Source organism: Lucilia sericata, unplaced genomic scaffold (assembly GCF_015586225.1).
Source record: "Lucilia sericata isolate MDLA Ls3-8-SP2 unplaced genomic scaffold, ASM1558622v1 Contig000606F_arrow, whole genome shotgun sequence".
NCBI classification, from domain to species: Eukaryota; Metazoa; Arthropoda; class Insecta; order Diptera; family Calliphoridae; genus Lucilia; species Lucilia sericata.
Genome location: NW_023994613.1, coordinates 1 through 27,636, shown reverse-complemented (window position 1 = coordinate 27,636; position 27,636 = coordinate 1). Strand labels below are relative to the sequence as shown.

Here is a 27,636-nt window from a genome sequence, read left to right as displayed (position 1 = left end):
GCTTCAAGGATTTAGCATGTTTGCAACCCTTATAAACTGTTAGTGCGCAGGACAATACATTGCTTATAGAATTTAGCAAATCTGCCATCCCTTGTGTAGTGATTCTGGGTAATGCAATCTACAATGACTTCTAAACTGTGTGCTATAATACTTAGCTTCCACATACCACAATTCATTTTGTGGTACATGTACAATGCATTCGCATAAATTATGATCCACTTACGTACCATCCACTTGACTTCCACAAATAATATGCCATAATTCGAAGTTTTGTAAATAATATATAATACCATAAAATTAACTATTAAACTAAAACAAAAGCATATTCAACAACCTATTTTTTACATAAAAAAATAAAACAACAATAATAAACAAAAAAGCTCTAAGGCTCAAAGCTTTTGTTGTCAAAGCCTAAAGGCTTAAAAGGACCCTCAAAAGTTGGGCTGGGTATCTTGTATACTGGATATAAAGGAGCAAATTCACAAGGACCAAAAGCATGCTGCTCATCCTCATTGATATTACTGCGCACCGTATGATAGGACTCTTCATAGGAGGGAGGAGCTAAAATTTTTAATAAATTAATTTAAAATATTAAAATTTTTACTTTAAATAAAGAACTCACGCAAATTTGGTGTTATCAACTCCAAATTAGGAGCTGAACTCATTTCTTGTTCCAACTCCAAAGGCAAATCTATAGGTCTTTCCCTATAGGTGGGCTGTTCTTGTATCACCTCCATACCACTGGTATTATTAGCCAACGGTATATTGCCTATAATAACCGGTAAAGTTACCACTTGACTTTTGTGAAACGATTTCATAGCAACCTCCATTTCAACTTGATACATAATTTGTATAACGCCACATGTCTGCAGACATGTAGGTGGTGTTGCTGGTACATGTATTTCATCTCTTAATGATCTGGTGCAATTTCTTAGCACTCCATCATTTTTGATTTTACTCACACTTATACGTTGTACATTATGACGTGTAGGATTTTGACTAATATAACGAACCAGCATGACTAAAGCAAATTTAACCTCTGAAACTGGTATGCTGGTGTTGTTAATAATTAAAGCTTGTACGGGTATACTTTGACCGGGTACATAACCAGCTTGAGGTATTTTAAGTTCCATTTTAAGTGGCTCAGTGGTACAGGGGCCACAGCAGAATGTACGATAGGCTTCACTGTTGGAGGGGATCTGAAAAAATAAGAAAATAATGCAGTAAATACTTTTAGTATTACAATAGACATAAGTTTCATCTTAATATAATTTATAGCTGGCATGGGGGGTAATGATTACACAAAGTAATTAATTACAAGCCCAATTACAATTACTTGTAAGGTGTAAGTGAACAATAACCAATTGAATTTACTTGTAATTGAAGTTTTTCCAATTACAATTACTTGTAATGTGTAATAGACCAATCACCATTTACAATTATTTGTAATTGAAGTTTTGCCAATTACAATTACAATTACTTGTAATTCTAATTGAATTTGTCAATTAAAATTACATGTAATTGTTATTTAGGTATTTCTAATTACAAATTACATGTAATTATAAGGAAAAAATCCACAGTTACATGTAATTGTAATTGGAAATTCTTCAATTACAATTAAAAGTAAAATTACAATTACAAGTAATTGTAATTGTAATGGGCAAAATTTAAATTAAAATTACAAATTGGCAAAACTTGAATTATAATTACAAATAATTGTAATTGGTAAAACTTTAATTACAATTACATGTAATTATAATTGGTAATGCTTCAATTACAATTACTTCAAATGTAATTGTAATTGAAAATGTAGTCATTATCCCCCAAGCCTGATTTATAGGAATGACAATCTGATTTTCTAGTTACTAGGTAATATATTATTGTATAAACTAGTCAATAGAATAGTTTATAGACTGAATAATAAGATAGTCCATAGATCACACAATAGAATATGTATAAACTTCTCAATACTTCTGAGACTGATCTAATCCCAGTAGACTAGTCAATAGGGTATTCAATGGACCAGTTAACAGACTAGTCCATAAACTAAGTTATAGTCAATTCAATAATTCATTTAATGCAGTTAACATATTAGTATAAAGATCTATAAACTAGTCAATATACAAGTCCATAGACTGTTTAATAGACTAGACTATAGAATTGCTAATATACTGCTCAGTATACTTGACCATAGACTAGTAAAATAGTCGATAAAGCATTAGATTGATCAACAAACAATATTATAAGATAATCCATAGACAGTTCAGTAGACTGTTCCACGGGCTAATCCAAGACTGCTTAAAGGTCCATAGAATCATCAGTAGATTAGTCCACTATTTCATGGATTAGTCAAAAGGGCAGCCCATATACCAAACCATAGACTAGTACATAAACTTGTTATTAGACTAGTCCATAGAATAGGCAATATACCAGTCTATAGACTAACAAGAGATTTGTCAATCAGTAGACTAGGCAATGGGCTAGTCAACAGACCAGTCCATAAACTAAGCCATATACTAGTCGATAATTCATTTAAAACATAAGTCCACAGACTAATCACTAAACTATTTGTTAGACTAGTCAATAAAGGCAATAGGCAATTACATAAACTATGAAATAGTCAATAGGCTAGATCATTAGTTAATAGAAAATCAGATCAATAGACTGTTCCATAGACTAGTCCATAGGCTTATTCATAGTACAGTCAAAGGTCCATAAAATAGCTAATATACAAGTTAATTCACTAATCCATAGATTGGCTATTCAATGGGTTAATCCATAGAAAAGTCAGTAGAATATTGAATAGACTGTTGCACAGACTAGTCAATAGGCGAGTTCACAAACACAATTTCATGATTTCATAACTCTGTACAATTGAATACGGTTGAAGTTGAGGGGTTTTTGAGTTGATTGACTGTTGGCGGTGGTCGAGGGCCGATTGTCCCTCTTCAGCTTTAAGAGATATTTAGGCCGACGGAAGATCGTAAATTTGTTTAAATATATCTTCTGAGGTTTTTATTAAATTCTAAAAAGAATTAGATGAATCACAGAACTGAATAAAATTTATCATTTTTTAGTTATGACATCTTGAATAGTTCCAGAAATACAGAATAAATTCGAAAAATAAAATTTTCTAAATCACTGTGTAACGGTGCACTACAAAGAGAATTAAGCTCTCTCCATTGTCCTAATGTTAAACTTTCATTTATTACGAATAAATATATAACAAAATCTTACCCTTATCTGTGGTGATTCAAAATTCAAATCTGTCATTCTTAACACCGTAAAACCTCTCTTATATGTCTGATCAAATTTCCAAGGTCTAATCAAAGCAACTTTAACCGTATAACGAATATGACCATGCAAACCCTCAAACGAAGAGGGACAATCTTGAGGCAATTGACAGGCGAATGTAAATGTATGAACACCAGTGGCTAAGGTAGTTTTGGAACCTTAAATGAAAAATATTAAATTTAATTATTCTAAAAATTTGTGATAAGCAAAACTACTTACTATTTTCAGAACCCATTAAATAGGTGGTGGAAGACAAATAATCTTCATGTCCTCGATAAATGCGACGAGTATTGAATCTTCTTTCGCTCCATAATATATGAGCAAAGCCGGATATTTTTAATTGAATAGCTGAAATTGAAAAAATATACATATATATAAAATATGGAACTGTAGAGTAAATGAAGATAAGATTTTTTTTTAATATTTTCGCTATATCATCACTAACTGTATACTTATTTAAATATTTTTATATCTTATCCAAGTTTCTTGCTCAATATATAGTATGTTTATTTTTACTATTTTTATGTTATTTAAACTAAAATTATCTATCATAAATTATTCTTTTGCTGTGCTAAATTTCTTTTACAGAAATATGTATTAAAATATTTATACTAAAATTTCCATAAATTTTTAAATAATTACGCCATTCCTCTAATATGACTAATTTGTTTTTGTTTTATTAAATAAACATTATTTTGTTTTAACTCAGATAACACTATAATAAATGACAAAATGAAAATACTGGTACTAAGTCCTAAATTAAATATAACTAATACCCCATCATTAAAGACTGCAAGAAGAAATTGTGCAAAAATTGACTACGTACCCTTGACGTCCTTGGCTTTATCACATTTGAGTACAATAGTACCACTAACTAATTGTCCGGCAAAATAACAGGCTGTTTTATTTTGATCAAATTCTATATCACACGTTACGACCATTGTGCCCCGTACCACTAAAGAATAAATACTAAACTAACTACCACATTTTTTGTGTTTTAATGGAATCAATTAAATGACTACCAGAAAATTATTCTCACTCATTCTCTCGGCTCGATTAATAAAATAATAGTCGGTACTCCAAAAATTGTTTATCAAAAACATAAAACAATAGAACATATCCGAACTTATGATAACCTAAACCAGAGAATTTTGAAAGTTCTAGTTTATAGCTTAGTTAGTATTAAAATGGACCAGCAACTGAACAAACCTTATAAAATGAAAATCTTTTTGATAAATTTCAGTCCTCTGACACAACCTATTTAAGCCCTATATGGCAAATCAACATACAGACGAATTAACCTTAAACAGACATAGCTAGATCACCTTAAAATAATTCCCGAACCCAGAAGGTCTATGACCAACTTATTACAAACGGTATGAAAAACACAATATACCCCCTTTTTTAACAACAACAAAATTAAGTAAAAGTAAAAACCCACGTTTAATCAGTAAAAACAAAAAAAATTATTAAGTTAAATTTTAATGCTAAAACAATAACAATTTAAGTAGTAACTAAATTAAAGAGATTTTTATTTCAAAATTTATTTTAACCAAATGATAAGCGCCATCAGAGAAAATACTTTATTTGAAAATACATTGATAAAAATAAAAGCAAAACAGTGGTATTGAAAGTTATTTATTTGAAGAGAGAAAACATTTACAGTATTTTCATTGAAGAGAAGAAGTGTTGCATATAATAACAATCAATGTTAATCAAATAAAACAATAATCATTAGTATTGATAGCAAATATTTAATGCAGAGCAGCAAATAGATGTTAACACAGCTGGAAAAAAATTTAACATTAAATATTATTATCTTAAAGTACTTTTGTACGTCAAATTAAAATGGTAGTTCCCACGCAACTGTTTAAATATATAGTTCGATAGTTATTATGATTCATTAATCTCTCTAGGATTTTTTAAATGAGATTAAGTTTAATCACACGTTATTCAATGCCAATAATTCCTGCTTAAACCATGTTCATCACTAAAATAGATTTTTACCTTGTGAACAATAATGTTTTGTATTTTATTTATTGGAAATTCCCCTACAGCAAGCACTGGCTAAAAATTTGTCAGAATATTTTTGTGGCCGGACATAAAGGAATATTTCATCATGACAACTTTCGGGCACATGTTGTCATAACTATTAAAACTATTTAGATATAGGTGATACGAAAGTTTTTCCTCTTCCGCCTTATAAGGACCTTTTTACCACTTTTTGGCATTTTCGGTACTTCTTCTAACTTATAAACATTTGATAAGTAGTCCTCATACATAGTTGTCATTAGACCAGATCGTAGTTTATAGTCTAGTCTATAGTCTAGTCTATAGTCTATTCTATAGTCTAGTCTATAGTCTAGTCTATAGTCTAGTCTATAGTCTAGTCTATAGTCTAGTCTATAGTCTAGTCTATAGTCTAGTCTATAGTCTAGTCTATAGTCTAGTCTATAGTCTAGTCTATAGTCTAGTCTATAGTCTAGTCTATAGTCTAGTCTATAGTCTAGTCTATAGTCTAGTCTATAGTCTAGTCTATAGTCTAGTCTATAGTCTAGTCTATAGTCTAGTCTATAGTCTAGTCTATAGTCTAGTCTATAGTCTAGTCTATAGTCTAGTCTATAGTCTAGTCTATAGTCTAGTCTATAGTCTAGTCTATAGTCTAGTCTATAGTCTAGTCTATAGTCTAGTCTATAGTCTAGTCTATAGTCTAGTCTATAGTCTAGTCTAGTCTATATAGTCTATGTCTAGTCTATAGTCTAGTCTATAGTCTAGTCTATAGTCTAGTCTATAGTCTAGTCTATAGTCTAGTCTATAGTCTAGTCTATAGTCTAGTCTATAGTCTAGTCTATAGTCTAGTCTATAGTCTAGTCTATAGTCTAGTCTATAGTCCAGTCTATAGTCTAGTCTATAGTCTAGTCTATAGTCTAGTCTATAGTCCAGTCTATAGTCTAGTCTATAGTCTAGTCTATAGTCTAGTCTATAAGTCTAGTCTAGTCTAGCCTATAGTGTAGTCTATAGTCTAGTCTATAGTCTAGTCTATAGTCTAGTCTATAGTCTAGTCTATAGTCTAGTCTATAGTCTAGTCTATAGTCTAGTCTATAGTCTAGTCTATAGTCTAGTCTATAGTCTAGTCTATAGTCTAGTCTATAGTCTAGTCTATAGTCTAGTCTATAGTCTAGTCTATAGTCTAGTCTATAGTCAGGTCTATAGTCTAGTCTATGTCTAGTCTATAGTCTAGTCTATAGTCTAGTCTATAGTCTAGTCTATAGTCTAGTCTATAGTCTAGTCTATAGTCTAGTCTATAGTCTAGTCTATAGTCTAGTCTATAGTCTAGTCTATAGTCTAGTCTATAGTCTAGTCTATAGTCTAGTCTATAGTCTAGTCTATAGTCTAGTCTATAGTCTAGTCTATAGTCTAGTCTATAGTCTATTCTATAGTATGTCTATAGTCTAGTCCTATAGTCTAGTCTATAGTCTAGTCTATAGTCTGTCTATAGTCTAGTATTAGTCTAGTCTATAGTCTAGTCTATAGTCTAGTCTATAGTCTAGTCTATAGTCTAGTCTATAGTCTAGTCTATAGTCTAGTCTATAGTCTAGTCTATAGTCTAGTCGATAGTCTGTCTATAGTCTAGTCTATAGGTCTAGTCTATAGTCCTAGTCTATAGTCTAGTCTTAGTCTAGTCTATAGTCTAGTCTATAGTCTAGTCTATAGTCTAGTCTAGTCTATAGTCTAGTCTATAGTCTAGTCTATAGTCTAGTCTATAGTCTAGTCTATAGTCCTAGTCTATAGTCTAGTCTATAGTCTAGTCTAGTCTATAGTCTAGTCTATAGTCTAGTCTATAGTCTAGTCTATAGTCTAGTCTATAGTCTAGTCTATAGTCTAGTCTATAGTCTAGTCTATAGTCTAGTCTATAGTCTAGTCTATAGTCTAGTCTATAGTCTAGTCTATAGTCTAGTCTATAGTCTAGTCTATAGTCCTAGTCTATAGTCTAGTCTATAGTCTAGTCTATAGTCTAGTCTATAGTCTAGTCTATAGTCTAGTCTATAGTCTAGTCTATAGTCTAGTCTATAGTCTAGTCTATAGTCTAGTCTATAGTCTAGTCTATAGTCTAGTCTATAGTCTAGTCTATAGTCTAGTCTATAGTCTAGTCTATAGTCTAGTCTATAGTCTAGTCTATAGTCTAGTCTATAGTCTAGTCTATAGTCTAGTCTATAGTCTAGTCTATAGTCTAGTCTATAGTCTAGTCTATAGTCTAGTCTATAGTCTAGTCTATAGTCTAGTCTATAGTCTAGTCTATAGTCTAGTCTATAGTCTAGTCTATAGTCTAGTCTATAGTCTAGTCTATAGTCTAGTCTATAGTCTAGTCTATAGTCTAGTCTATAGTCTAGTCTATAGTCTAGTCTATAGTCTAGTCTATAGTCTAGTCTATAGTCTAGTCTATAGTCTAGTCTATAGTACTAGTCTATAGTCTAGTCTATAGTCTAGTCTATAGTCTAGTCTATAGTCTAGTCTATAGTCTAGTCTATAGTCTAGTCTATAGTCTAGTCTATAGTCCTAGTCTATAGTCTAGTCTATAGTCTAGTCTATAGTCTAGTCTATAGTCCTAGTCTATAGTCTAGTCTATAGTCTAGTCCATAGTCTAGTCTAGAGTCTAGTCTATAGTCTAGTCTATAGTCTAGTCTATAGTCTAGTCCTATAGTCTAGTCTATAGTCTAGTCTATAGTCTAGTCTATAGTCTAGTCTAGTAGTCTAGTCTAGTCTGTCTATAGTCTAGTCTATAGTCTAGTCTATAGTCTAAGTCTATATAGCTAGTCTATAGTCTAGTCTATAGTCTAGTCTATAGTCTAGTCTATAGTCTAGTCTATAGTCTAGTCTATAGTCTAGTCTATAGTCTAGTCTATAGTCTAGTCTATAGTCTAGTCTATAGTCTAGTCTAGTCTAGTCTATAGTCTAGTCTATAGTCTAGTCTATAGTCTAGTCTATAGTCTAGTCTATAGTCTAGTCTATAGTCTAGTCTATAGTCTAGTCTATAGTCTAGTCTATAGTCTAGTCTATAGTCTAGTCTATAGTCTAGTCTATAGTCTAGTCTATAGTCTAGTCTATAGTCTAGTCTATAGTCTAGTCTATAGTCTAGTCTATAGTCTAGTCTATAGTCTAGTCTATAGTCTAGTCTATAGTCTAGTCTATAGTCTAGTCTATAGTCTAGTCTATAGTCTAGTCTATAGTCTAGTCTATAGTCTAGTCTATAGTCTAGTCTATAGTCTAGTCTATAGTCTAGTCTATAGTCTAGTCTATAGTCTAGTCTATAGTCTAGTCTATAGTCTAGTCTATAGTCTAGTCTATAGTCTAGTCTAGTCTATAGTCTAGTCTATAGTCTAGTCTATAGTCTAGTCTATAGTCTAGTCTATAGTCTAGTCTATAGTCTAGTCTATAGTCTAGTCTATAGTCTAGTCTATAGTCTAGTCTATAGTCTAGTCTATAGTCTAGTCTATAGTCTAGTCTATAGTCTAGTCTATAGTCTAGTCTATAGTCTAGTCTATAGTCTAGTCTATAGTCTAGTCTATAGTCTAGTCTATAGTCTAGTCTATAGTCTAGTCTATAGTCTAGTCTTATAGTCTAGTCTATAGTCTAGTCTATAGTCTAGTCTATAGTCTAGTCTATAGTCTAGTCTATAGTCTAGTCTATAGTCTAGTCTATAGTCTAGTCTATAGTCTAGTCTATAGTCTAGCTATAGTCTAGTCTATAGTCTAGTCTATAGTTCAGTCTATAGTCTAGTCTATAGTCTAGTCTATAGTCTAGTCTATAGTCTAGTCTATAGTCTAGTCTATAGTCTAGTCTATAGTCTAGTCTATAGTAGTCTATAGTCTAGTCTATAGTCTAGTCTATAGTCTAGTCTATAGTCTAGTCTATAGTCTAGTCTATAGTCTAGTCTATAGTCTAGTCTATAGTCTAGTCTATAGTCTAGTCTATAGTCTAGTCTATAGTCTAGTCTATAGTCTAGTCTATAGTCTAGTCTATAGTCTAGTCTATAGTCTAGTCTATAGTCTAGTCTATAGTCTAGTCTATAGTCTAGTCTATAGTCTAGTCTATAGTCTAGTCTATAGTCTAGTCTATAGTCTAGTCTATAGTCTAGTCTATAGTCTAGTCTAGTCTAGTCTATAGTCTAGTCTATAGTCTAGTCTATAGTCTAGTCTATAGTCTAGTCTATAGTCTAGTCTATAGTCTAGTCTATAGTCTAGTCTATAGTCTAGTCTATAGTCTAGTCTATAGTCTAGTCTATAGTCTAGTCTATAGTCTAGTCTATAGTCTAGTCTATAGTCTAGTCTATAGTCTAGTCTATAGTCTAGTCTATAGTCTAGTCTATAGTCTAGTCTATAGTCTAGTCTATAGTCTAGTCTATAGTCTAGTCTATAGTCTAGTCTATAGTCTAGTCTATTAGTCTAGTCTAATCGTCTCGTCTATAGTCTAGGTCTATAGTCTAGTCTATAGTCTTAGGTCTATCGTCTAGTCTATAGTCTAGGTCTATAGTCTAGTCTATAGTCTAGGTCTATAGTCTAGTCTATAGTCTAGTCTATAGTCTAGTCTATAGGTCTAGTCTATAGTCTAGTCTATAGTCTAGGTCTATAGTCTAGTCTCTAGTCTAGTCTATAGTCTAGTCTATAGTCTAGTCTATGTCTAGCGCTATAGTCTAGTCTATAGTCCTCGTCTATAGTCTATTCTATAGTCTTAGTCTATAGTCTAGTCTATAGCTCTAGTCTATAGTCTATTCTATAGTCTATTCTATCGTATAGTCTATAGTTCTAGTCTAGGTTAGTCTATAGTCAGTCTAGTCTAGTCTATAGTCTAGTCTATAATCTAGTCTATAGTGTTAGTCTTTAGTATAGTCATAGTTTAGTCTATAGTCTAGTCTGTAGTCTAGTCTAGTCTAGTCTATAGTCTAGTCTATAGTCTAGTCTATATTCTGTTTTACAGACTAGTCTATAATCTAGTCTATAGTCTAGTCTATTTTTAAGCCAGAAATGAGCTTTAAATCCATTTTCTGATGGGTACCTTATATGGGGGTAGGGTCAATTGTGGACCGATCCTCATAAAATTTAGTGTAGAGGCCCATATGAAAATAATTTGTATCATCGCTTTAAACAAATTTTTAAAACAGTTATGACTATTAAAACTCTTTTTCGGGGGTCATGCGAAACATGAGCCGATATTACCAATATTTTCAATACCAAAGAAATCTTACCTATAAGAAATATTTATGGAAAATTTCAAATTTTTGTCACTTTCCGTTTGCTCTCTATATTGCGTTCAACAGACGGACGGACTGACATGGCTATATGATCTTAGAATTTAATAAGGACCCAGAATATGTATACTTTTGTTTGTCTATGATCAATATCTCGCTGTATTACAGATGGAATTGTTTTGGTGTTGAGTATAACAAGAAAACATCATAATGATAAATTAATAAATTTTCATATTTTAATATCTGTAAACGCAGCATGGGGAGGAGGTTGAAAACTTTTTATTACAAAAATATAAATATAACAAAACAAACAACAATTTATTTTACAGCCAAGTAGTTTTATCAGGATCTGTTACTGTCGGTGGTACAGCAGGACCATCTGTTTCATCCGCAGTACAGGGCAGAGGGCTAGTAGGACTTGGTATATTGAAAACTGGATATTTGGGAGAAAAATTTTTTTCACCATAATCATGAGCAGAATCTTCAGAAAGTTTAGCCTCGGACATGTGAGTGGCTGGCATGTATACGGGAGGAGCTAGGGGGGTAAATATAAAAAAATATAAATATTATAAGTTTAATAAAAATGAACTAAACTTACGTATATTGCCTATGGTTGACCATGGTTCCATATTTCTATTACTAGTTGAAGCATCATTATTATTTTCTGCAGCTGCCATACCGTTGGACTCGTAGCCAATTTGTCTACGCATGGGTTGTTGTTGCACCACCATACCATCCATTTGTAAAGGAACATTACCAATGGTAACCGGTAACTGAATGCATTGATTGGTATACAACATACCCTGCATTTTTGCCTCCACTTCTATATGATATGCAATTTGTATAATATTGCAGAGGGTGGAACATGTGGGTGGTGTGGCAGGTATAGGTAGTAAATAATTAAATTGTTTTTTACTATGTCTTAAGACTGGATCACCTATTAATTTTGAAACAGTTTTACGTTCCGTGTTACTTCTACGTGTTGGATGTGTACTAAACAAAGTTATTATCATTACCAAACGTACACAAATTTCATTAATACGTGCCGATGTTTCGTTTGTTACTAATATATTAACCGGTATAAGTTGACCCGGTACAAAACCAGTTTGTGGTAGATGAACATTTATTTGTAAGGGATCACTTTTACAGGGACCACAACAGAAAATTTTCGAAATATCGGAGGTAATAGGAAGCTGAAAGATAAAGACATTTAACATATCATTACATTAATATGATAATAATAGAATTCAAATATAAATTATAAGAAATCCTAAGTATAAAGTCGCCTATTTGCATACCTTCAAATCTTCGTCATAATTTAAATCTTTAATATTGACCACCGTAAAACCTTTTGTATAAATTTGATCAAATTTCCAGGGACGTTTTAAAGTAACTTGAACCCAGTAACGTATATAGCCATTGAATCCCTCAACTGAAGAGGGACTCTGTGGAGGTATAAGACAAGTGAAGGGAAATGTGTGAACACCAGGTTCTATAATGACACCTTCACTAGCATTGCCAGCTAAAATGAAAATAGCTTAGCTTCGAAAAATAATTAGAAAACAAATGCCTAAAACACTTACAGCCTTTGGAGAAATCAAATAAATATGTTTTCGATTTAATATAATCTATATGACCATCATAAGTAACGGATTTTTTATCATCACCCGTGCCTTCATCTTCAGACCAACTTGTATTGGCACAACCATTTATTTTTAATGTTACAGCTGAGAAATAAAGAAAATCATTTTAAAATAACTTTGTCTGCTGTTTTGATGACTCATTCAAATAATTATTGTAATTTTTTAGTTGCAACGAAACATAAAAGTACCTTTAACTTGTTTAGGTTCATCGGCTGTCAATGTTACTTTTCCGCTAACTAATTGTCCCGCCAAATAAGTGTCACTTCCATTGTTTTCAAATTCTATCAAACAGGTTACCACCATTTTTGTTTTTAATTTTAAATATTTCAGTTTTTTTATTTTCCTTATTTATTATTTGTTCTGTTACGTTCAACTAATTCAGAAATACTATTTTGATTCGCATTATATCGATGAATCAATAATATTTTGAGTTCTCTCTGGTCTTATCGTAAAGTTTGTTTCTCTTTATCTTTAACATTTATGACTACTATGTTATGAAATTGAGAGTATTATCAGTTGAAATCACATTAACAAGCACAAGTAAGAACTCTGTTATCTTTAGTAATAAAAAAAATTAATAAATGTGAATACCCTGTATAGAGTCGAACATGGTTATAACGAACTTGAAGGTAAAACAATAAAATTAGTTTGTTATTAATAATCGAACATTTATAACTACCTAATTAATATTACATATATATATGCTTTTCAAATAAGAAAATTAAACATAGATTAGCTATAGTTGGAATATTTATACACAAAACCCATAATTCATAACTGGGAACATGACTTTTTTAAAACCAGTAAAATCAGTCCTTAAGTATTAGAGATATGATCAATAAAATTTAACTTGTTTGGTGGGGGGAATATTGTGTTTCTTATGGATTAGGGGATATAAAATTGTAAATTTGCATTTCGGTGGAAAAGTCCAAACGTTTCAAAAATAAAACAAATATGTATAGTCGGTCATGGCCGACCGTATTTTACATATGTAAACAAGTAAGAAAGTATAGTCGGACGTGGCCGACCATATGATACCCTACACCAGTTATGAATATTAAATGTGATTTATTTTTCATAATATCGCATTTATCTTCAATATTCCCTTGTTCCGATACATTTAAGCAATTTATGGATGAAAAACTAATTTTCTGAAAGAGGCTTTATATGGGGGCTAGGGGCAAATATGGACCAAGCCCGATAAAATTTTGTGAATATATTTATATTTACATAATATTTTATTGTGCTGAATTTCATCGCGATATTTGTGTTAATAAGTTAATTTGGGACATTCAAGTAATTTTCTGAAGGGGACTTTGTATGGGAGCTAGGGTCAAATGGGGCCCGATCTTTATGAAATTTGGCAGGGTTATCAAGACTTCTATAAAACTTAGTTATGCCGTATTTTATCGATATATCTGTATATTTAACATAATTATGAGCTCAGAAGCCCTTTTCGGGGGGTTCTGTTCTATGGGGGCTAGGTGAAATAATGGACGGATTTTAACCATTTTCAATAGGCTTCGTCCTTGGGTCAAATAAAACGTGCGTGCCAAATTTCATCCAATTATCTTGAAAATTGCGACCTGTAGCTTGCGCACAAGGTTTACATGGACAGCCAGCCAGCCAGCCACACGGACGGACGGACGGACGGACGGACGGACATAGCTTAATCGACTCAGAAAACGATTCTAAGCCGATTGGTATACTTTAAGGTGGGTCTAGGACGAATATTTTTATATGTTACAAACATCAGCACAAATCCAATATACCCTCCCCACTAAAGTGGTGTAGGGTATAAAAATGTAAATAATTTTAAATAACAATTAAGAAACTATAGTCGGTCGTGGCCGACTATATGATTCCCTACACCAACTGCGAATATTAAATGTGATGTCAATAATAAAGCATTTATGTTGAATCTTACATAGGTTCCAAATAATGTCTGTTCCTGTACGGTTGTCAACAGCCTTCGTCATTGGATCCAGAAAAAAGTATGTGACAAATTTTAACAAATCATATTGGAAATTGCGAGCTCTAGCGTGCACTCACGGTTTTCACGGTCACAAAGACGGACATAGCTTAATCGAATCAGAAAGCGATTATGAACCGAATCATATACTTAAGAACAAATATTTTTGAGTGTTACAAATATCAGCGCATTGCGCCGATTTTTGCATTTAAAAGATAAAAGGCCCAAATCGGAAGGACCGGTTATATGGGGCCTAGGACTAAACTTGGACCAATCCTTTTAAATTTTATTGTCGGGATTTATGTTTATATAAAACATATTTGTGCCGAATTTCATCGTGATACTAGCGTTTATAAGTGAATTGTGGACATTCAAGTCATTTTCTAAAGGGACTTTGTATTTGGCCTAGGGTCAAATAATGCCCGATCTTTATAAAAATCGCTACAATTATTAAGTCTTATATAAAATTAAGTTTTACCAATTTTTGTAGAGATAGTGGATCATTTAACATAATTATGAGGTCAAAACCCCTATTCGGGGGGTCCGGTTGTATGGGGGCTAGGTGAAATAATGAACCGATTTCAACCATTTTCAATAGCGTTCGTCCTTGGACCAAAAGAAACACACGTTCCAAATTCCACACGTTCCATTATCTCGAAAAGTGTGACCTCTAGCGTGCGCACAAAGTTTACATAGACACACAGACAAACGGACAGACAGACGGACGAACAGACGGACATAGCTTCATCGACTCAGAAAGTGATTATGACTTTTTATGGAGGCTAGGGTCAAATTAGGCCCGATCATTACGAAAATTGGCAGTATTATTTATACCTATATAAAACTAAGTCTTATTAGAGATACAAGAACATTTAACATCGGTTTTATGGAGGCTAGACGAAATAATGGACCAAGGGCCATTTCGTTCTTGTGGCAAAGAAAGAGTATTTGGTTTACATGTACACACAGACGGGCGGGCTTAATTTAGCTAAATCGACTCAGAAAGTGATTCTTAGCCGATTGGTATATTTTAAGGTGAGTATAGAAATAATATTTTTGTGTGTTACAAACATCAGACAAACGCATAATAACCTTCCAATTACAGTGGTGTAGGGTATAATGAAAATGTTAATTTCTAGTCCACGTGATATTTGTTTTATAATTGTTGAATTGTATTATGATATTAATATGAACACTAGGTTGATTGTGTACCGAGCTAAACGAAATCGTGGACCTATATTACTCATTTTTAACACCAAACGTAAAGAATATTTACCTCCTGGTACCTATTATGCTTTCAACAGACAAATGGAAATGGCTTGAAATCTCAAAATCTAACAAATACATTTTGATGGTGGGTATACAAAACATTAAAACAGTATCCATGGATTTTCGGTTAAGAAATTAATGTATAAACACTATATACAAACTCCTTTAGGCTATAGCTAACCCATTAAGAATTAAAATTTCATACATCTAATATAAGAACATTACCAAACAATACATTTACTTACCTTTAACAGAGGAGTATCGTAATTTAAATTTTTGATAGAGAGTACAGTAAAAGGCCTAGTAAATGTTTGATCAAATTTCCAGGGTCGTACTAAAGCAACCTGTATGATATAACGTATATTACCCCTAAAACTTTCAAAAGATGAAGGACAGTTTGCAGGTATATGACAGGCAAAACTAAATGTATGAATACCAGGTTCAATTATTACAGCTTGATCTAAAACAATAAATAAAATAAAGAAATTTAATAAAATAAATATTTAAGAATTTACAGCATTTACACACCTGTAGCGTTTGGTGTTAATAAGCTAGTTAAGGTATTCATATAGTCCACCTGACCCCAGTAAGTGGTATCACTACTACTGCTAGTACTACTATTATTATTAGTACTAGTAGTAGAGCTTTTCTCAGTCCATCTGGTTTTTGCCGCACCACTTATTTTTAAAGTAACAGCTGTAAACACAATTTGCAATTGTTTAATGACGTCAGAATATTAGGAAAAAATTTAAGTTCTTAGGCTATTTATTTGCCTTAACAATGACTCATTGCCACTTGTACTTTACCTTTTACTTGTTTTATTTTATCTGCCGTTAAGGTAATTTTACCCGTTATTACTTGGCCAGCATAAAATGTGGCTTCTGGATTATTTTCAAATTGTATATCACACGTCACAACCATTTTGGAATTATTTAACTTTTTAAAGTTTTCTTTTTCAAAACGTTTTACCGCTTGAAATTCTATAGTTAATGTTTCAATAGTTCATTTATAACTTAAAGTCTGTTTTGATTTTCAAATACTTTGAAGTTATTAACTCTTTTTAGCAGATAAAAATACAAATACTAAATAAATATTATTATTTTGTTAATGTTCAACAGTTAAAAGTGTTTTTCAAACAACACGTTAACGTAAACAGTTCAATGCAAAATTTAGTCAAATACGAAAAGGTATATTTTTAGTTGGCTCAGATATTCTTATCGTTATTATGATAATAATTGAACTGCTCTTAACTGTTTCGTATAGGTACCGTGGAGAAACAATTTGGTATTTGAAACATAATGAGTATTTTTTCTTTTTTGTAAAACAAAATTATAAGATAAAAAATAATTTTGCTGTAATTTGTTATTTATTTATAATGAACTTGAAATATGTAAGTTATAGAACTCTAAGACTAATAGGGAGGTCCCCAAAAGTTAGCATGTTTAGACATGTCCAAACATTTTTAATAAAAAAGGAAATTTTTTCGAAAATGTTCTATGAAAAATAAAATTTTATCAAAAGAAGGCAAAAAAAAGAAAATTTATGAAAATTTTTATAAAAAAAAAAATTTTGTATAAAAATAAAATTTTTTGAATTTTTTAATAAAATAAAAATTTATTGACTATTGAAAAATAGAAAATTTATAAAAAAAATTTCCATAAAAAAAGAAAATTTAACGAACATTTTTCTATAAAAAGAAAATTTAGCAAAAATTTTCTTTCCTTTTAAGAAATTTTATTAAATTTTCTATAAAAAATATATATTAAATTTCTTATAAAAAGAAAATTTATCTTAAATTTTCTATAAAAAGAAAAATTATCTTAAATTTTATATAAAAAGAAAACTTATTTATATATAAAGAAAATTTTGTGACAATTTTCTATAAAAAAAAAAATTTGTGACAATATTCTATAAAAAGAAAATTTTGTGAAAATTTTCTGTATAAAAAGAAAATTTTGTGAAAATAAAAAGAAAATTTTGTGAAAATGTTCTATGAAAAGAAAATTTCTGTAGAAAAAGAAAGTTTTGTGAAAATTTTCTGTAGAAAAAGAAAATTTTCTCTGGAAAAAGAAAATTTTGTGAAAATTTTCTGTAGAAAAAGAAAATTTTGTGAAAATTTTCTATAAAAAAAAAATTTGTGACAATTTTCTATAAAAAATAAAATTTTATGAAAATTTTCTATTAAAAGAAAATTTTGTGAAAATTTCTTATAAAAAGAAAATTTTGTGAAAATTTGCTATAAAAAGAAAATTTTGTGAAAATTTGCTATAAAAAGAAAATTTTGTGAAAATTTGCTATAAAAAGAAAATTTTGTGAAAATTTGCTATAAATAGAAAATTTTGTGAAAATTTGCTATAAATAGAAAATTTTGTGAAAATTTTCTGTATTAAAAGAAAATTTTGTGAAAATTTTCTGTATAAAAAGAAAATTTTGTGAAAATTTTCTGTATAAAAAGAAAATTTTGTGAAAATTTTCTGTATAAAAAGAAAAGAAAAAAGAAAATTTTCTACAAAAAGAAAATTTTGTGAAAATTTTCTGTACAAAAAGAAAATTTTGTGAAAATTTTCTGTATGAAAAGAAAATTTTCTGTAAGAAAAGAAAAAAATTTTTACCGAAAATTTCCTCTTGATTAAGAAATTATTGAAAATTTTCTTAAAATACAACATTTTTTCCAGAAATTTTCTATAAAAGTTTTTAAAAATTTTCTATAAAAATGAAAATTTATTAAAAAATAAGAAAAATTATAGAAAATTCTCTATTTAAATAAATAAAATTCTCTATTTATATAAATAAAATATATCGAAAATTTCCATTTTTTACCAAAAATTTCCTCTTGAAAATTTTCTTAAAATTAAACTTAAAACGTTCATTTTCTATAAAGCTTTTTTAAAATTTTCTATAAAAAATATATAGAAAATTTTCTATTTATATATCATATCATATACATGTGTTTGTTTTCAGAATAATAAAAATTTATAATAATTTTTTGACAATTCACGGTACTTTCTAATTGTTAATAATAAATAATGTGTATAAAAAAAAAAAACAAAACTTTATTTCAAATAAAGTGACTCACCACCGCAAAACTTAATAAATCTTAAATAAATTGTCAAAATTAAAATAAATAAATAATACGCCACCAACATCTAATCAACAAATTTTACTTATCAGTTAAAAGAAAAAAACTTATCATTTCACTGATAACCGAGCAGACATTCGGAGAGAGAGGGAAAGAATTGAGAGGCAGACAAAGAGAGTTAAAAACACACAAAAACAAAAATAAACAAATCAACTTTGAATAATAAATACTTATAAAGATAAAAACTTATCAACAACAAATATTTACGACAACAACTTGCAAACATAAACTGAAAATAACCATGTTGCTGAAACGTTAAAGTGAGAATGAAATTCAGTTAATTGTTTTAACTCGTTTGTAAAGCATTTATTAAAAACCTGCTAACGGCATAATCAATTAATTTAATTATGATTAGAATTTGCTAAAGAATAGTGTGTTGTAAGCAAAACATTGATTGAATTTGGATTTTCGAAAAAAAATGGCCAATAATTGTGTTATAACTTTCGATCAAAATGAATACGGAACTTATTTTACCGGTCAGCTGTTAACGGGAAAAGTTGTAATAACTTTAAATAAACCGAAAAAGTTTAAAGGTATAGAATTGTAATAGAAACTGTTGGAGATAGAATAGAGCTAAAAGATCTTAATTTAATAAAAAATTTGATTCTCTAAATCTTCTTCTCTGAGTCCTATAAGGTTTTTTTTTTAAATAATTTACAAAATATTTTGGCTTTTTGTGATACACAAACTTTGCTATAAAAAACTTTTTGCTAAATTTATAAAAAATATAAAAATGTTTTATTTTCTAAATAATCACTTTTAATTTATTTAATACAAACATATTTCTATATCTTATCATTTTGATAAAAAACACTAAACATTCATCCATGAATAAAATATTTATGTACATTTCACTTAAAGTCATTGATAAGACTGCGCAGTGTACTTGATCTAAAAATATAAAATAAAACATGCATAATTAATTAGATCTTAATCGAAATTACTTGTTATACTTAATTTAAACAGAATATAATATTCCCTTACTTTTCGTACAGGCATTAAATTACAAATAAATGGCTATGCTCAATGTCAGTGGCGTGAACGACATGGACGCAAAAGACCCATTTATAAAACAAATTTAAAAAAGAGAAATATATTCTATGGTCATGAAGATTATATAGCGTCCACTACATTTTTAGTGGGCTCAGAGGAAGGACAAAGTTTTGCCATAGACTCGGGTACTCATACCTATACATTTTCCTGTCCTATACCCATGAATTGTCCCTCGTCATATGAAGGTGCTTTCGGTCATATACGTTATATGGTTAAAGTAACATTTATCAGATCGGGAGCTTCAAATCGTACACATACTAAGGGATTTACGGTATTGAAATTATTGGATTTGAATAGAGAATCAGCTCTTTTAAAGGTTAGTACATAATATTAATATAAACTATATAGTATATTAATGTTAATTCCTTCTCTTAACCCCCAGACTCCCGCTTGCAATGAATCCCTAGAAAACTTTTGCCTATTACCCAATAGCAAGGCGGTCCACTTAAGAGTAGATGTTACCCAAACCGGTTATGTGCCGGGACAAATGATTTTAGTTAGTTCACATGTCAACAATGAATCCAGTGCTGATGTTAAGAAACTTTTGATTACTTTAAATTTGCGCGCCACCTATATATCGGATACACCCTGTATGCGTACTATTTCCGAGAAACTTTGTTTAGTTAAGAAATACTGTGGTCCAGTGGCTCGTCATACGACTAAAGATTTTGCTGAAATCATAAGAGTACCAGCTACACCGCCCAGCTGTGATCATTTGAGTAAAGTTGTAAGACTTTCATATGAGATTTGTGTAAAGGCCATAATGAATCATTTTATGAGAGATCCCAAAACTATAATACCCATAACAGTTGGCAATGTACCATTAGTAACGCCAAACGTTGAAACGGAGCCGCCCAGTATCGATGATGTACCCACAACATCGGCCTGTGCCATGCAACGTGCCGAGGGTGATGATCATAATTTGTTGAGTGAAGAAACGGAAGTTGATTATGAATTACGTAAGTATTCTAATAAGAAAATATAATAAAATATTTTAATAAAAACTCTTACTTTTTTTCTAGCCCCTCCCACTTATGAAGAGGCCATGTTTATGACCACGAATATAGCTGATGATGATGCTAATACTGTGAGTGAAAATGCTCAATTTACTCCACGTTATCCGGTCTATGATGTTGATAATATTGTTATGTCGTCTGCTATGGCCCAAAGTCCACCACCTAATCCTCCTCAAAAGCGACGAAAACGTAGAAAGAAGAACACCTCACAACCTGAAATGTCTAGCATTGAAGAAAAACCTCCCAGGGAATCACCGGTGGGGATTTAATTGTTTGCATTTAAAGAGATTTAATAAATTATATCATTTACAGCTAAATTCCTAAGAAGATTTATTTGTTTTTAAAACGCTGCATACAACTAGTTCGGAGGGTAACAATTTTGCCAATTCTAAAGGTGACAAAGTTGAACTGAATTCATCGCCTATAAAGTAAAACTGTAGAGAATACCAGGATAATCCAAATCACAACTTTAGACTTTAACTCTGACCGTGCAACATGAATATTCTGTGTATTATTCGGCCAATTCTCACTTAAAAATAATCTGTTGATCCAACTAAATACATAGTATTACATTAGTTCCATATACATATATTAGGCTTTTGTGTCGTTTTCTAAGGCCTCTCGGCCTTAATTCGTATTATACCCAATTTCTCTGCTTTTCAATGAATCCTTCTGTCTACAACCATTATTAAATTTTTTCTTGAGTAGGTTAAGTTACGTGGGTTGCTCGCTAGTTAGCGAGTTCACTCGGCGAGTTCACCTGTGATATCCTTAGAATTGCCATTCCCATAAGTTGAGAGAATTTCGTTGATTACTTGGTTCTTGCGGTCTCCGCAAAAACCAGCCGGTGTTTCTAATAAAACCGATCAAGTTTACTAGTGACACATCTCTGAAACAGTCCAGATCCTGGAAAAGAGCTCTACCAAGATATAGTAGTCTGTGCTCTTGTAAGGCTGAGCAGTCACATAGAAGGTGTTGTAGCGATTCCACTTCTTCTTCGTCCAAACAGCTTCTGCAGTAACTATTATGTGGATAGCCCATATGTCCAATTATACAGCGCCCATCAATTACACCAGTTAGAAGCCTACTCGAGTTTTTACTAAGAGACAAGAAAGTCCTAGACTTATCCGTTGTCAGAGTGGGCCAAAGCATTCTCGATATTCTACAAGTAGTGATGATATTTGTCCACCAGAGTTCCGTCTCACTCAAAGCCTAGTCATCTATCAATTTTGATAGGGTCACCAGGGGAATGTGAATATCCCTTTGTGCAAGTCTGGGGTCAACCCTTTGGTTGCGCATTCATCAGATATTTAATTTCCCCGGATGCCCACATGTCCCGGAATCCATATGAAGTCAACTTGATATTGTGTGAGTTGTACCAATGATTGAATATAGTTACTAAGAGGCAAGAGGGTCCTAGTCTTAACCGTTGTCAGAGTGGGCCTGAGCAGTCTAGATATTCTACAAGTGGTGATGATATTTGACCACCTGAGTTCCATCTCACTCAAAGCCTAGTCATCTATCAATTTTGATAGGGTCACCAGGGGAGTATGAATATCCCTTTGTGCAAGGGTTAAGTCTGGGTTTAACCCTTTGGTTGAGGATTCATCAGATATGTCATTTCCCCGTGGACATTGTTGGTAGTCCCAAACAGGAATCATTTTAATTGACAAGTCTTATTTCAGTGGCCAAAAAGACCCACTGTGATAAGTAAAGCATATTTTAGAGTAAACTCCAACACACTCTACCATTAAGGAAAATCGCCGATAAATTGAAGAAAGGGCAGTGGCGATCTCTCACCACACTTCGTTTTGCCAAATTAATCATCAATTCTTGGTCTTTTTCATCGACTTATTTTTAATTATATTTAAATTAAAAGTTTTATAATTTTCTCTTCATAAAAAGTATATTCAGTTTATAATTTTTATTAAGCATATATCAGATAGTATAAGGCTGAGAAAGTATTACACAGAGATTTTCGAAATATTACTAATTATTTAGAGGGAAATTGGAGAAAACATTGAGATATGAACAAAAGTACTTAATTAAAGTTTAGTCGGAGATGACCGAAAATATGATATCCAACACCTTACGCTGTACATTGGACCAGCCTTGGCGGGGGTAATGATTACACAAAGTAATTCATTACATGGTCAATTATAATTACTAGTAATGTGTATTTAAGCAATAACTAATGACAATTACTTGTAATTTAGGTATTACAAAAATTCACAATTACAAGTAATTGTAATTGGAAATTCTTCTACAAGTAATTGCAATTGAAAATTTTGTAATTAAATTGTGTAATTAAGCAATAACCAATATCAATTACTTGTAATTTAGGTATTACAAATTACATTTAATTATAAGGTAAAAAATCCACAATTACAAGTAATTGTAATTGGTAATTCTTTTACAAGTAATTGTTATTAAAAATTGTTTAATTACAATTACAAGTAATTGTAATTGGTAGAACTTTAATTACATTTACAAGTAATTGTAATTGGCAAAACTTCTATTACAATAGCAAGTAATTGCAATTAAAGTTTTGTGATCTTTAACCGCCAGTTTTATAAAGACATCAAATAGATGCCTAAAATCGGAAAGTGATTTTAGATCATTCCGGAAAATTGTACAGATCAGTAAAGGTGTAGGATATAAATTAATTAATACAAAATTTTATATAATTTCTAACTATTATTTTCGAATTATATATCATCTCTCACTACTGATTTACAATTTTAGATAAATTTTCACTTAATCAGATAACTAAATTAAAATCTATGTATCTATTCTAAGAATCAGAATTTATAGTTTTAAAACTTTTAATTAATATCATTATCTTTCTCATATATTTGGCTTTAGGACCTTAAAAATATTTGTAACCCTTTTCGATTGGTGTTCTTAATTGTTATTAAGTGAAAGCGATTTGAGCAGAAAAATGGCACAATTTAATTTTATTCACAGCACTAAGTTGGCAACACAGCATTCCGTATAAAACTAACTATTAGTATTAGCAACTAGATGATCAAATCTACCAGACTGTTGAAAGAAACCTGTAATATTAACAAATCAGATAATGTTGCTATTAGATAAAAATGGAAATAAGCAATTACCCATATCATAATGCTATTGCAACTGTGAATTTAACATTCCTTGCAGTCTAATTGACTCTAAACTATAGTTTGCTTGTAAATGGGATATAAAGGTCTGAAATCATCAATACGATGACTTTCATCGGCATCATTATCAATAAATGGCGAACCACTGCGTACACCCTCTTCGAATGAAGGTTGATCTAAGAGAGAATGAGAAATAATTCTTTACTTTAAAATATTTAATTAATTTTCAATTTTTACTTACCATTATCATAAAACTCCAGTAAACTATCATAAGAGGCGATTGATAACTCAGAAGTGGACGGTGTCATACTACTTTGTGGCTTTAAAGTTCTACTAGGTGAACGAGGACGTTTAACAATATCACTACCTCCGGTTGGTGTTGATGTTGTTGAGGCTGTTGGCGATGAAGCTGTTGCTAGATCTGTTGTACTACTGGCATTCGATTTCAAAGCCATAACACGATCTTGCGCCAAAGTTGCTGGTCTTTGACGAATCAAACTCTCTTGCAAAGGTATAGTACCTATAACTATAGGTATACTTATAGGAAAATCTTTGTGACCACTAACATGAGCTATAATCTTCATTAAATATTCAACACGTATGAAATTACAATTAACTTCACTTGGTGGCACTGAAGGTATAATAAATTGTCCCTTCCATAGACGACTCGACAAACGTTTACATGGTTCAATAAATGTTATGCGTAAAATAATATTTTCATCGGTGAATTCTTTTTTCTTAGGCAACAGCAAATCCGTTGATTTCGCAATGCATAGGAATTTTTGTGAAAATTCTAAAGTATAACCATCTACATCAGTTTTCGATTGATTATTTATGTGGAATGTGTATTTGACAGTTTGGCCAGGTGCGTATGCACTGAAGGGAATTTGTACGTTGTAGAATATTTTACCACTCGTATAGGGTGTATAGGAGTCATCGACGGAAATGTTTAGCTAGGGGTAGAAGAGATAATAATAATTAATATTTAAAGCAAATTTTGTTTTATAAATATAGTAAATTTTGAATAATTTATAAATATATTTTAATACTACATAGACATAATTGCCTAAACACTGATATATAGTATGTTTAACTTTTGTTTTAATTTCACTTTAAAATATTAGTTTCTAATACAACCTCTTGTAAAGAAATTCTTTTACAATAACTAAGCCTTCTATGCACTTCTCACTTTATAATGTACCCATCTTTCTATGCATAGTAAAGTCAACTGTGTTTGTTAGTGTGCGGCTGTGATTGGTCGTTAATGAAACATACTTTTATGATTTTCGCACATCGCTTAAGTACTATTTGTAAACGAAAAATCGTTCAAGACTTCCAAAAAAAGTGCTCGTTCGTAGATTACATGAGGTACATATTTGGCAAAAATAAGATAAATACTGTGGAATGGTTTCAAAATTAAAATTTACTCTTTGGTAAAAAACTAACTAACTAACTAACTAACACTAACTAATAATCTAACTAAACTAACTAACTAACTAACTAACTAACTAACTAACTAACTAACTAACTAACTAACTAACTACTAACTAACTAACTAACTAACTAACTAACTAACTAACTAACTAACTAACTAACTAACTAACTAACCTAACTAACTAACTAACTAACTAACTAACTAACTAACTAACTAACTAACTAACTACTAACTAACTAACTAACTAACTAACTAACTAACTAACTAACTAACTAACTAACTAACTAACTAACTAACTAACTAACTAACTAACTAACTAACTAACTAACTAACTAACTAACTAACTAACTAACTAACTAACTAACTAACTACTAACTAACTAACTAACTAACTAACTAACTAACTAACTAACTAACTAACTAACTAACTAACTAACTAACTAACTAACGAACACGAACAACGAACGAACGAACGAACGAAACGAACGAACGAACGAACGAAAACGAACGAAACGAACGAACGAACGAACGAACGAACGAACGAACGAAGAACGAACGAACGAACGAAACGAACGAAACGAACTACGAACGAACGAAACGAAAACGAACGAACGAACGAACGAAAACGAACGAACGAACGAACGAACGAACGAACGAACGAACGAACGAACGAACAACGAACGACGAACGAAACGAACGAACGAACGAACGAACGAACGAACAACGAACGAACACGAACGAAACGAAAACGAACGAACAACGAACGAACGAACGAACGAACGAACGAAACGAACGAACGAACGAACGAACGAAACGAACGAACGAACGAACGAACGAACGAACGAACGAACGAACGAACGAACGAACGAACGAACGAACGAACGAACGAACGAACGAACGAACGAACGAACGAAACGAACGAACGAACGAACGAAACGAAGAACGAACGAACGAACGAACGAACGAACGAACGAACGAACGAAACGAACGAACGAACGAACGAACGAACGAACGAACGAAACGAACGAACGAAACGAACGAACGAACGAACGAACGAACGAACGAACGAACGAACGAACGAACGAACGAACGAACGAACGAACGAACGAACGAAACGAACGAAACGAACGAACGAACTAAACGAACGAACGAACGAACGAACGAAGAACGAACGAACGAACGAACGAACGAACGAACGAACGAACGAAACGAACGAAAACGAACGAACGAACGAACGAACGAACGAACGAACGAACGAACGAACGAACAAACGAACGAACTAACGAACGAAAACGAACGAACGAACGAAGAACGAACTAAAACGAACGAACTAACGAACTAACTACTAACGAAGAACTAACGAACTAACGAACGAACGAACAACGAACTAACTACTAACTAACGAACTAACTAACTAAACTAACTAACTAACTAACTAACTAACTAACTAACTAAGAACTAACTAACTAACTAACTAACTAACTAACTAACTAACTAACTAACTAACTAACTAACTAACTAACTAACTAACTAACTCGAACTAACTAACAACACTAACTAACTAACTAACTAACTAACTAACTAACTAAAACTAACTAACTAACTGAGCCAGTGTGAAGTGATTTCTTCTTCGTAAAATTTAATGACTATCGGCCCATAATTCACCCTACCTCCATTTAAAATTCCTCTCGGTAAATTACTTTAACGCTTATGATTAGCTATAAAATTTGACATAAACAGGTTTTGTAGCAACTAAAATCTTTCTGACAAAAAATATAACGCTTTAAAAATTAAAAGATTTTCAAGGAACTTAGATCACTCTGGCAATTTTTATGAACATCGGTCTATAATTGATACCACCCATATATATAAGGTATCTTTCCAATTATGACAATGTATAATGCTCATAACTTGCTTCTAAATGTGAGTACAATAACGAAATTTGACATAAACAGGTTTTATAGGAATTATAAAATTATCGGTCCATATTGGACCCTACTTCGATATAAACATTCATAAATTTCTTTCTAGCAACGAAATTCGACATAAACTATAGTAAGTAATATCTTTCTCCAGGTTTATGAATAAAGTTATCGAATCATATAGTATAGGACCTACCAAAATTCACATGAGCACGGCTGAGCACAGAACTCTTACTTGTTTTCTTATAAACAATTTTATGAAATCACTGTAACCAAATTACTGAAGTAGTTGCGGATTTTTAACTACATTCCAACGATTACTATGGATATCTTATTTTTCTAATCCTCATTTCTTTATTATCATGCATCATACAAATTATTTTGTTTGAATTATTTATGCAAATTCAATGTCTGCTGCATTAGCACACATGCACACACACACACACACAATACTTACCATTATATTTCACTTACCTTATAATCACGATGTAAATTTAAATCAACTTTTTGCAAAACCGTTAATGGT

The 27,636-nt window shown here is 31.4% G+C and overlaps 4 protein-coding genes across 5 annotated transcripts; 1 reads left to right on the top strand and 3 right to left on the bottom strand.

The window, feature by feature from the left end:
* Positions 1-261: 261 nt before the first annotated feature.
* Positions 262-4,264, bottom strand: LOC119606613 (arrestin domain-containing protein 17-like). Its single transcript, XM_037960179.1, has 5 exons — positions 4,121-4,264; positions 3,514-3,642; positions 3,238-3,452; positions 623-1,199; positions 262-561 (listed from the first exon to the last, which is right to left on the bottom strand). The coding sequence occupies exons 1-5, from the start codon at positions 4,233-4,235 to the stop codon at positions 383-385; spliced, it is 1,215 nt and encodes a 404-aa protein (XP_037816107.1). The 5' UTR covers positions 4,236-4,264; the 3' UTR covers positions 262-382.
* A 6,537-nt stretch (positions 4,265-10,801) lies between these two features.
* Positions 10,802-16,660, bottom strand: LOC119606614 (arrestin domain-containing protein 17-like). 2 transcript variants are annotated; one of them, XM_037960180.1, is made up of 5 exons: positions 16,231-16,660; positions 15,953-16,120; positions 15,670-15,884; positions 11,139-11,733; positions 10,802-11,075 (listed from the first exon to the last, which is right to left on the bottom strand). In XM_037960180.1, exons 1-5 carry the CDS (start codon positions 16,343-16,345, stop codon positions 10,864-10,866), a joined length of 1,305 nt encoding a protein of 434 aa, XP_037816108.1. In that variant the 5' UTR covers positions 16,346-16,660; the 3' UTR covers positions 10,802-10,863. The 2 variants fall into 2 exon arrangements, with proteins under 2 accessions (XP_037816108.1, XP_037816109.1); XM_037960181.1 differs by lacking the exons at positions 15,670-15,884; positions 15,953-16,120; positions 16,231-16,660 and adding exons at positions 11,839-12,062; positions 12,124-12,267; positions 12,372-12,568.
* A 2,193-nt stretch (positions 16,661-18,853) lies between these two features.
* On the top strand, positions 18,854-20,949 carry LOC119606611 (arrestin domain-containing protein 17). Its single transcript, XM_037960177.1, has 4 exons — positions 18,854-19,096; positions 19,559-19,932; positions 19,999-20,575; positions 20,639-20,949. The coding sequence occupies exons 1-4, from the start codon at positions 18,982-18,984 to the stop codon at positions 20,899-20,901; spliced, it is 1,329 nt and encodes a 442-aa protein (XP_037816105.1). The 5' UTR covers positions 18,854-18,981; the 3' UTR covers positions 20,902-20,949.
* A 952-nt stretch (positions 20,950-21,901) lies between these two features.
* On the bottom strand, positions 21,902-27,632 carry LOC119606609 (arrestin domain-containing protein 4-like; the record flags this gene model as incomplete). The annotated part of the gene is made up of 4 exons (XM_037960174.1): positions 21,902-23,688; positions 23,749-23,930; positions 23,996-24,707; positions 27,585-27,632. Coding segments are annotated over 3 exons (885 nt in total), but the record flags the coding sequence as incomplete, so codon positions are not given.
* Between the last annotated feature and the right edge of the window lie 4 nt (positions 27,633-27,636).

Bases quoted from the DNA above. Each gene is read 5' to 3' on its own strand.
- LOC119606614 (XM_037960180.1), bottom strand. From the start codon at position 16,345: ATGGTTGTGACGTGTGATATACAATTTGAAAATAATCCAGAAGCCACA. The intron at 16,121-16,230 runs GTAAAGTACAAG...TTGTGTTTACAG, and splicing joins TAAAATAAAACAAGTAAAAG to CTGTTACTTTAAAAATAAGT. The intron at 11,076-11,138 runs GTAAGTTTAGTT...TTACCCCCCTAG, and splicing joins GTCAACCATAGGCAATATAC to CTCCTCCCGTATACATGCCA.
- LOC119606611 (XM_037960177.1), top strand. From the start codon at position 18,982: ATGGCCAATAATTGTGTTATAACTTTCGATCAAAATGAATACGGAACT. The intron at 19,097-19,558 runs GTATAGAATTGT...CTTTTCGTACAG, and splicing joins TAAACCGAAAAAGTTTAAAG to GCATTAAATTACAAATAAAT. The intron at 20,576-20,638 runs GTAAGTATTCTA...CTTTTTTTCTAG, and splicing joins GGAAGTTGATTATGAATTAC to CCCCTCCCACTTATGAAGAG.
- LOC119606613 (XM_037960179.1), bottom strand. From the start codon at position 4,235: ATGGTCGTAACGTGTGATATAGAATTTGATCAAAATAAAACAGCCTGT. The intron at 3,453-3,513 runs GTAAGTAGTTTT...TTTTCATTTAAG, and splicing joins TTTAATGGGTTCTGAAAATA to GTTCCAAAACTACCTTAGCC. The intron at 562-622 runs GTGAGTTCTTTA...TAAAAATTTTAG, and splicing joins GTTGATAACACCAAATTTGC to CTCCTCCCTCCTATGAAGAG.